Source organism: Selaginella moellendorffii, unplaced genomic scaffold, assembly GCF_000143415.4.
Source record: "Selaginella moellendorffii unplaced genomic scaffold, v1.0 SELMOscaffold_11, whole genome shotgun sequence".
Classification (NCBI taxonomy): domain Eukaryota; kingdom Viridiplantae; phylum Streptophyta; class Lycopodiopsida; order Selaginellales; family Selaginellaceae; genus Selaginella; species Selaginella moellendorffii.
In genome coordinates this window covers 551,706-560,494 of record NW_003314272.1, presented here as the reverse complement: position 1 = coordinate 560,494, position 8,789 = coordinate 551,706, and the positions used below count along the sequence as shown (strand labels likewise).

General features: G+C 51.1%; 3 protein-coding genes across 5 annotated transcripts; 2 read left to right on the top strand and 1 right to left on the bottom strand.

Annotated features, from left to right (window-relative positions):
- The first annotated feature begins 268 nt into the window (after positions 1-268).
- Positions 269-1,481, top strand: LOC9651634 (phosphoglycolate phosphatase). Its single transcript, XM_002968909.2, has 6 exons — positions 269-460; positions 519-584; positions 648-800; positions 874-959; positions 1,029-1,137; positions 1,215-1,481. The coding sequence occupies exons 1-6, from the start codon at positions 278-280 to the stop codon at positions 1,377-1,379; spliced, it is 762 nt and encodes a 253-aa protein (XP_002968955.1). The 5' UTR covers positions 269-277; the 3' UTR covers positions 1,380-1,481.
- A 102-nt stretch (positions 1,482-1,583) lies between these two features.
- LOC9650791 lies at positions 1,584-5,342 on the top strand. Of its 3 annotated transcripts, none has more exons than XM_024673791.1 (10): positions 1,584-1,986; positions 2,154-2,254; positions 2,317-2,409; positions 2,484-2,594; positions 2,667-3,683; positions 3,741-4,175; positions 4,261-4,365; positions 4,470-4,814; positions 4,879-5,010; positions 5,075-5,342. In XM_024673791.1, the coding sequence occupies exons 1-10, from the start codon at positions 1,833-1,835 to the stop codon at positions 5,222-5,224; spliced, it is 2,643 nt and encodes an 880-aa protein (XP_024529559.1). In that variant the 5' UTR covers positions 1,584-1,832; the 3' UTR covers positions 5,225-5,342. The 3 variants fall into 3 exon arrangements, with proteins under 3 accessions (XP_024529559.1, XP_024529557.1, XP_002968954.2); XM_024673789.1 differs by having other exon boundaries at positions 4,467-4,814; XM_002968908.2 differs by lacking the exons at positions 4,879-5,010; positions 5,075-5,342 and having other exon boundaries at positions 4,242-4,579.
- Positions 5,343-5,364: 22 nt separating this feature from the next.
- Positions 5,365-7,749, bottom strand: LOC9651633. Its single transcript, XM_002968634.2, has 5 exons — positions 6,762-7,749; positions 6,543-6,600; positions 6,316-6,399; positions 6,020-6,161; positions 5,365-5,927 (listed from the first exon to the last, which is right to left on the bottom strand). The coding sequence occupies exons 1-5, from the start codon at positions 7,372-7,374 to the stop codon at positions 5,562-5,564; spliced, it is 1,263 nt and encodes a 420-aa protein (XP_002968680.2). The 5' UTR covers positions 7,375-7,749; the 3' UTR covers positions 5,365-5,561.
- Between the last annotated feature and the right edge of the window lie 1,040 nt (positions 7,750-8,789).

Genomic DNA, 8,789 nt, shown 5'->3' with positions numbered 1-8,789 from the left:
CGCGGCTGATGGTATTTGATATGATTCATTCAAGTTCTTGGCGACAAACTTTGCTTCTTTCGCTCCTCCAGATCTCGAAGGAACATCCGAAGACGACCTCGATTTGCTCTATGATCCGACGCTGGATTGTTACTATGATCCCAAGACCAACAGATACTATGAGTTGAAGTAGAAAAAAAACGTAAAAAGAGCACTTTCCTTAGTGTGCCTGTACGAAAGATACTTGTACGGAATTAGGGCAAAGCTATGGCATCTGAGAAGATTCGCATTTCTCTCCATGGCGGGCAATGGCGATGGCGATGGCGATGGCGATGGCGGCAAGATCCTCGTCACATTCGATGTGGATGGCACTCTGATGCGCAGTGTCGGGCCGCTAGCGAATCGCCTCCACAAGCGCGCCTTCTCGCACGCCATGGAGGAAATATTTGGCGTGCGCGATGCTACCATTGATGTTGTCAAGGTAAGTGTTAGATCTGGGTGTACGAATGAAGTTTCTATGATCTCTATACCCGATGTAGCACCATGGTAGCACCGATCCGATCATTCTCGTGAGCACTCTGGAGCATTACGGGGTTCCAAGACAGGTTTGTATGGATCGATCGAAAGAACAAAAAAATACTGTGATTTGGCAATCTCACTTGTTACAGGAGTCCACGGCCAAGCTTCCAGAGCTGAAAGCCAGCATGGTTGGCTACGCACACGATCACGCGTCGGAGATTGGAGATGGATTGGAACTTCTTCCAGGAGTTTATCATCTCCTCCAGACGCTCTCCAAGGATGAAAGCTTCTTAATTGGCCTGGTAAGAAATCCCATCGTCTTCTTCCTCTCTTTCCGGTCGTGCTCAGACTTTGGATCACTTTTTTGGCAACTAGGTGACTGGAAACCTCGAGGGCATTGCTTGGATGAAGATGGTCAGCTTGGGGATCGAGGAGTTCTTCAGCGTCCCCCATTTCGGAGGGTAAGTTCTTCGATTCGGTCGTTCTTTCCCATCAAGACGAAGAGAAAACTCTCTTCTTGTCTTGCGAAGATTTGGCAGTGACCATGAAGACCGCGGCGAGCTCGTCAAGCTCTCTCGCCAAAAAGCTCTCCAGCTCTTCGACAAGACCATCCGTCTGCACGCTCACGTTGGCGACACGGTAAGAGAAAAAAAAAACACGTTTTTTCTTGTTCTTTCCATCTTTGCTCACGAGAGAAAAAAAACTTTTTTCTACAGCCCAACGACGTCGCTGCGGCCGAGCTCGGAGGCGCTCTTCCCGTCGCCGTGTGCACCGGGATTTTCACCGGCAGTGAATTGCGTCAAGCCAGCGGCACGAATGCCGTGATTCTCGACGACCTGACCAACGCGGAGGCATTCCTCGCGATTTTTGGAGGTTTTTAGAGGACGCGACTGCTCTCGAGACAAAAATATATATATATCATTCATTCGCCGTGAAAAAAAAAAAAGGAACTTCGGATTTTTTTTTGGAGTGCTTCGTACGGAGGAGGACACTCTTTGGTTGAATTTTTCTCCTTTCGCTTTGGCCACTGGACCAAAAAAAAAAGGCTTTCAGCGATATAGTTTGACACGGGACATTAAATTTTTTAGGGTTTGTGTGGAAGAGATTAGGGCTTTTCATTCTCTCTCCCCCGCAGCAGCCGAATTCTCTGAGATTCTCCACGAATTTGCTGTTCTGGAAGCTTTCGCCCCGGTGACGGAGCTAATCAGGCCCGCCGGGGCGGGCGGAGTGAGATTTCTAGCGCTTGGAATCGGTGTCTTCTCTCCGTGGCAAGGATTTTGTTGAGATTTCAGAGATTTCTCCCTTCTTTGGATGGTTTTGGTCGCGACACAGACATGGTTGTGAATGCGCACCATCACAGGCTTCTCTTGGAGCGGCGCGTGCCGCAGGAGGTCCCGCGATTGTCCCCGCACGAGCAGCCGCTGGGCGGATTCATCTTCTTTTGCAACGATGAGACCATGCCCGAAGACTTTGAGCGGTGCCTCTTCGGTAAAATCTTTTGTCTTTTTTCGTTTTCTCCCATTTTCTCTTCGCTTCTTTTTTGCTTGTTCTTAATTGGATGGAGTGACTGTTTCAAATTGCTCTGTTTAGATCCGTGTTGAATCGATCGTGCTGTGCTCTTCTCTCTCTCTCTCTCTCTCTCTCTCTCTTTGCAGGGCTGCCGAGGAGTTTCATTGATTCCGTCAAAGGCATACGCAAAGGGTTGCCACTATTTCTCTACAACTACAGTAACAGATGCTTGCACGGAGTATTTGAGGTGAGCCCGAGAAAACCATCTTCTTCTTTTGTTTTGGTTTAATACTTTGCGTTTACTTGTAGGCATCTAGTGATGGTGGCTTGAATATCGAGCCGGATGCTTGGATCAACAAGGATGCGAGGTCCGGAGTTGATGTTTCCAGATATCCGGCGCAGGTAAGTTGCGTGTAGTTCTATCTAACTGCAAAGGGTGGTAGATCATCAACTTACACCCGAGAGAATCCATCCAGGTTCGCGTGCGGATTCGAGAAAATCGGGCACCGCTTGAAGAGGATGCCTTTCGGCCGGTACTCTTCCATTATGAAGCAAAGAAATTCAGGCTAGAGCTGTCCATGTCCGAGGTACTCGCAACTTTCTACTAATTTGTTTATTAAATTTTTTCTTTCTTTTTTTATTCCCTGGAAACTTTGCAGACAGCAGCGTTGCTCAAGCTTTTCAGCAACCAGAGGCTTGAATCATCCGATGGCAGCGAGTGGGAGACAGTGCGCGGCAAGCCTCGGATAAACTGGCCCAAGCCAGGCCCTGCGAGCTCTCCGCGAAAACGGAATGGCTTCACGACGGGCACAAGCTTGAGTAGAGCAGATCTCTCCCGGGCCTGGAGATCTTCGTCGAACGGGGAGCATTTGGCAGTGGATAATGTAGGTGGTGACGCGATAAGGGACGAAGTTGCTGCATGCACCAACAAAATGGTGGGGGTGTTGGCAAGCGAAAGTGATAGAGGAGAAGATGGAGTGGAATGCTCCACCTCCCGGGGTTCGTACGTAGCAGCTCTCAAGTCTGGGATGCAACCTGGAGAAAGGGAGAGCGCTGCAGTTAAAAGCAACGGGAGCTCCAAGGTTCCTGCAGTGAAGCTGGATGCTGCTGCTGCTGCTTCTCCAGCAGCGATCATGGGCCGGCTACACGATCCGGATCCCGCCGTCAACAGCGAGATCACTGGCAATGGTTTCACAGACGCGAAGTCGGAAGCTCCGGAGGGAAAGGCTCCAAAGCCGTGGAAGCAAAGGGACGATGCCAGTAGCAACACCAACAACACCAACAACAGGAAGAAGCTGCCACTCATACAGCTCCACTCGTTCACGACTTTGCCACACGTTCCGCTCCTGACACCGATACGTTTCCACTCGCCACCGCCGCCGCCGCCGGTGAGCGAGATGGATGGCTTTTGGTATCGCCCCGTCCAGAGGGATCAAACTTACATCCCTGGAGCTGCATGGAGCGTCCCGGTTATGCTCGTCCCTCCGGCGGCTTTCTCGCTGCCTTCGCCGGTGGTGGCGGCAAACGTGGACTCCAACTTTGGAGTGCTCCACGCCGAGATCTTGGAGTTTGCTCGCACTGCGAGGCCGTCACCCGCGGCTCGAGCACGGGCCGAGGCCGCGGTGGATTGCGTCCGACGGGGAGTGAAGCAGCTCTGGCCTGGAGCTGATGTTGAGGTCTCTTTTTTTTCGTTTCTTTCTTACAAGACTGGAACTTGAGCTTTGTTCTTGCAGGTGTTTGGCTCGTTCGCAACCGGCCTGTGCCTTCCACATAGCGACGTGGACGTCGTCGTTTTGGACACGCCAGCGCCTCCGGTTCTCGCAGACGGGGGCTCCGGTGCGAGAGGTTTCCTCCCGCTCATCCGCAGCCTCGCGGCCGAGTTCAAGGAGCACCACAGGTGGTGTAAGTCGCTGATGACGATCGAGACGGCCTCCATGCCGGTGATCAAGCTGTGCTGCGACCCTTTCCCGGACGTAGCTTCGGACGACGCTCCCCCGGTGGCCATCGACGTAACTCTCGGTGGCAAGTCGCGGGGAGGCTCCAGGACTAGCAGCAGCAGCAGCAAGAAGAGGCCGGGAGCCATCTCTCCGGCGATTGTCCACAATGGAGCCGCCGCGAGAGAGTACGTCCTCGACAAACTCCGCCAGCTCCCGGCGCTGGCTCCTCTGGTACGCGCCTAGCTTTCTCGCTTTTCGTATGAAGGTTGATATCCCCGCTCGACTTCTGTGGTGAAGCATCACTGTTACGCTGCAGGTGCTCCTCATGAAGTCCTTCCTGCATTGCAAGGGATTGAACAACGTCTACACTGGTGGCCTGGGCTCCTTCTCGCTCACGCTCTTGCTCGTCTTCTACCTCGAGGTAAGAAGCAATCGTCTTTTCCAGTTTCGCAAGAGAGAACCAGCTTTTCTCTCCATGTCTTTCATCGCTTTCTGTTTTTTTTTTCTTCGCGTTCGTTTTAGCAGCAAGTGCCTGTGTCGTGGGGTGGCAATAAAAACGGTGTTTCAGCACAGCCTGCGAATGCGAATCATCATTCGGTGGCATCGTCCGAGGTATCCGACTCGGAGGACGACGAGACAAATCTCACGGACTCGTCCGCGTCTACCACGGCGTCCGAGGACGGTTGTGTGTCCGCCGCGAGGCCTCCGTGTCAAGAGGAGGAACTTATTTCCCGGGCTTGGAGGATTGTGGATGACTTGCTAGTGTCACTCCAAGCTCCAGGTGCACCAAATCTTGGCACGCTCTTGATTGGGTTCCTTCACATTTTTGGACAGGAATTCGATTTCTCAAGAGCAAAGATCGTACTCAAGGTACTCCACACTTTACTCTCTTCTTCCTCTTCTCATTTGAGTTTTGGATTTGTCTTCCAACCAGGGCTCGAATGGTAGCTCTGGAGGGATGTTTGCGCTGGAGCCGAGCTTCCAGCCAACGTCTTTGTGGATTGACGATCCATTGAAGCCCGGCATGAATGTCGGGGCTGGATCTTTTGCGATGAGCAGCGTCCAGGTAAAGTTCTAGCGTTTTATATAAACGTTTCTTCGGCCTAAGTAAGATCTCAAATCCAAACCAGGCTGCTATGCGGGACATGCTGTTCGTCTTGGCCAAGCCTCAACAGGATCAACACCAAGATCAGCAGCAAGAAAACCACAAACTCCACCAACAAGATAGAAGGCGTAATTCTCCCTTGCCTCACCTTGACCAACTTTTCCAGGTGGTTTGATTATTCTAAAACATCCATGAAAAAGAAAAGCAAAAAAACAAACAAAAGAGAGAGAGAAAAAAATGGTTACAGGAAAATGTTCTACAATGGTTTTTGACTTTCTTTGACTGTTAACTTTTTTAGAGTTTCTTTCACGTGAAGACTTTTATAAGTTGACTTCTTTGACTTTTAGAGCAAACACAACACGTATAATACAAAAGCTCTGTAGTGTACAATAAAATAAGTAAATGGGAGGAAAGTAAAAAGAGAGAGACGAAAGCTTTCTCTTCTTGCTGTGGCGATGGGCGATTTTTGCTTGCCTTTTGATCGATCATCGCCCCCACTCCGTCCCTGGAAATCAGTGAACAAAAACGCTGCTGTTCCTGCTGCTCGTCAGGTTATCTCGGTTGTCAGCGCTAGCGATTGCGAAGCTCGGCGATGGAGCTCCAGTCTTGATCGTCGTCGCCTCGGCAGCGGCAGCGCACTCCTTGTGCCTGAAGCACTGCGTGGTGTGATCGTTGGTCATCCCCGCGGCTTGCATGAGCGAGTAGACGGTGGTCGGCCCGACGCACGAGAAGCCTCTCCGGACAAGGTCCCTGCTGATGAACTCCGACTTGGACGTTTTGATGGGGACCTGGGCCGGCATCCGGAAGTTGGGCGTCACGGGCTTGTGATTCAAGAAGCCCCACAAGTAATTGCTTAGTGATCCACATTCTTGGACAATCTGGCCATCGAACAGTCGAACAGTGAGTGAGGCACGGAAAAAGGGAAGCAAAAAAGGAGAAAATATCGGGACGTAAGAGAATGAACTGTTACCTGCAGAACACGTCCCGCATTCTCAATTACTGCCTGGAGCTTTCCCTCCTGCTGATATATGTCCACCTCGCTCTTCAACGCAGCAACTTTCTTCTTGTCAAAGGCTGCCACTGCTGCTGGATCGAAGCCTTGGAAGGCACGCCTGGAAGAAGTAGAAGGGAAAACAGAAAAAAAAAACATCCACACGTTAATGCCCGCTGTTCACAATTCCCTCGAGGTGCAAGAAATTCAACGTAGAATCAAAGTAAAAGAGAAGGCAAAGAAACGAGCAAGAAGTGGAAGCAGTGGCTACCAACCTGTAACAATCTCGCTTGCTGAGAATTAAAGACCACCCCATCTCCGACTGCGCACCGGCTAGCACCAGGAGCTCGAAAAGCAAGCTGCATCAACACCACCAAGTGGAAAGGAAAAAATAAACCAGATGGATCAGCAACAACTCATAGAAACAGTGAAAGCAACAACTCAAAGGAACAGCAACGAGCAAGCAATACTAAAATAAAGCTCAACAGGATCCAGCTCTTACTTGTCATCGTGCACAGGAACTCCCCATTCTTCGTCATGATAGGCGATGTACGCGGGATCTGCATTGAAAAAGGCTTTAGATGAAGAATCAAAGCGAAACAAAAGAAAGAACAATCACGCAAAGATCCGAGCAGCTCACCAGACGGATTGACAACCCACCACAAACGAAGCAAACATTGAAGAAAGAAAAGAAAAAAAAAAACTGGAGAAAAAAACTCACCACATTGAGGCGAAATCCAAGCGCATCGCTTCTGGGTGGCAGGAGAGTTGAGCGATTCCTCCGGAAGAACGACTTTCACAGCCTTGAGCGAGCCTTGCTTGCGACCGTAGTGAGAAATCTTGAGCTTCCTCTGGGCGAGAACTTCTTGAGGAGAAGGAAACATCGTGGTCGTCGTCCTCTTCACTATCGCGGGAGTGGAGGGAGCCTCTGGAATTTTTCTCGGCGGCGCCTTCTTTGCCACGCTCTTCCCACCCTTTAGAAGCGAGGAAGAGGGATCTTTCCTGAAGCACGGGCTGCTGTGGCAGCTGCTACTGGCAATGCTGGAAGAATCGTCCTCCTCGTCGACAATGCTAGGCTGATCGTGAAGAACCGACGCCGGGCTCAAATCCGCGGCCACGGGCTTGAGAACCGCTGGACCCGGCACTGGAATCTGGACGCTACGGAGCTTTGGAGTGCTGATCTTCTCGGCCGCCGGCACCGGAGGAGGGGATGGTTTCTTGGCAATTGATGGAGCGCTCTTGAGCGGCTTGGGGGCCGCCGGAGGAGTCTTTGGCAACACCTTTGGCTGCGTTCGCCGGAGCACAGGCCGAGACGACGAATCAGCAGCGGCCATAGCTCTCGATCGACCGATGCTCCACAAAATCTCCCACAGAACCGCTAGAATTTCACCACAGAGCCGAAATATCGCAAATGCCAGCCAGGAACGCAGTAGAATCCAAGGAAATCCGTGCTCCTGAGCTCACGGAGATCCAGGAATCCAAGAAAGATAAGAGGAAAAGGAAGCGCTTGATCAGGCCAAGCAAGAAAAGGCGAATCCGATGCAACTGCGCTGCTCCGGAACCAGGAAATCGATGACGGCGGCACGAATCGCTATACCCTAGCTCGCTCGCGCGCCCTGATCAAACAAGAATCCCTTGCGTGGCCAACAATCCCTCTGCCGCTTCTGTTACTCTGTTGCGGCGCTCTATCGCTTCTCTCAAGATGGAAACTCCGGAGGGTTTTTGGAGCCACATGAAGGGCGTAAGCTGGAACTAATGGGGCGGCCCCACGTGGCCCACTATCATTGCCCAGCGGCAGAGATGGCACGACGCGGTTGGCTGCTGGGCCGCCACTGCCTGTGTACCGACGGCACGCCTTCTTGACCCGGTTTGGGTTTGGATTATCGCGCCCATTTTCAAATTTAAAGCACTAATAAAACCAGTTTAAAATTTAGGGCTCTTAGAAGCTTCTCTCTTGTCAAGTGTAGAGTTCTACACTGATCGTCAGGAATGAAAGAAGAAAAAGCTATTGATTTGAATTTTGGGACCACGTCGCGACCCGACGACCATGGCCACTGGCTGATCGATCGAGCGATTGATTCCAATGCGATATTATTTTATCGTTATGGGAGAGAGGATGGAAGGATCGATCAAACAGTAGCGTGGGAGTAGACCCAAGACCACAAGCGTTATAATGTTGTGTGGGGTCCCAACTTAAGAACTCCATGGTCCTCCAGACCTAAATTCCAACGAGGCTTTCCATGTGGATGGCGGGAACTAAGTTAGGGTTCTTACCATAGTTGAAAGTCTGGGTGGAAAACTATGGATCAAACCCAGAGACAATTGTCTGTGGGTGTATAGATATCATGTCCAGGGAATGTGGGTGCGTGTTGCGTTAGCTCTCCCTGTGCTTGCTGGTCCAGCCAGCCAGATCGATGAATCCATCGCTGCGATCGAGGAGGACACATCTCTAGATTCCCAGAGGTTTATAACATTGGAATCGTTAATCTTGCTCGGATCCACACCACCGCCACCTTTTGGATTCGTGTCATCGTCAAGCTCGTCAAGCAATTTCTCAACAAGGGACCCATGGGTGTTGTTTTCGTCAAAATCTGGATGAAAGACACATTCTACTCGCAAATTTCAACACTGGGCACTTACGCGCTCTCGCACTGTCGGCAACGAACGGTCGTCTATCGTGAAAGCGAAAAAGTTAAGGTATTTCCCGATTGATCTCGTCCCGCTCGCGTCACACGCGCAAATCCATCGA

What these genes read in the sequence shown, in the direction of transcription:
- LOC9651634 (XM_002968909.2), top strand. Translation starts at nt 278, where the DNA reads ATGGCGGGCAATGGCGATGGCGATGGCGATGGCGATGGCGGCAAGATC. An exon ending in ATTACGGGGTTCCAAGACAG is followed by an intron (nt 585 to 647) that starts GTTTGTATGGAT and finishes CACTTGTTACAG; the next exon opens with GAGTCCACGGCCAAGCTTCC. An exon ending in AGCGTCCCCCATTTCGGAGG is followed by an intron (nt 960 to 1,028) that starts GTAAGTTCTTCG and finishes TGTCTTGCGAAG; the next exon opens with ATTTGGCAGTGACCATGAAG.
- LOC9650791 (XM_024673789.1), top strand. Translation starts at nt 1,833, where the DNA reads ATGGTTGTGAATGCGCACCATCACAGGCTTCTCTTGGAGCGGCGCGTG. An exon ending in TAGAGCTGTCCATGTCCGAG is followed by an intron (nt 2,595 to 2,666) that starts GTACTCGCAACT and finishes GAAACTTTGCAG; the next exon opens with ACAGCAGCGTTGCTCAAGCT. An exon ending in GGCCTGGAGCTGATGTTGAG is followed by an intron (nt 3,684 to 3,740) that starts GTCTCTTTTTTT and finishes TTGTTCTTGCAG; the next exon opens with GTGTTTGGCTCGTTCGCAAC.
- LOC9651633 (XM_002968634.2), bottom strand. Translation starts at nt 7,374, where the DNA reads ATGGCCGCTGCTGATTCGTCGTCTCGGCCTGTGCTCCGGCGAACGCAG. An exon ending in AGCAAGCGAGATTGTTACAG is followed by an intron (nt 6,162 to 6,315) that starts GTTGGTAGCCAC and finishes TACTTCTTCCAG; the next exon opens with GCGTGCCTTCCAAGGCTTCG. An exon ending in ATGCGGGACGTGTTCTGCAG is followed by an intron (nt 5,928 to 6,019) that starts GTAACAGTTCAT and finishes TTCGATGGCCAG; the next exon opens with ATTGTCCAAGAATGTGGATC.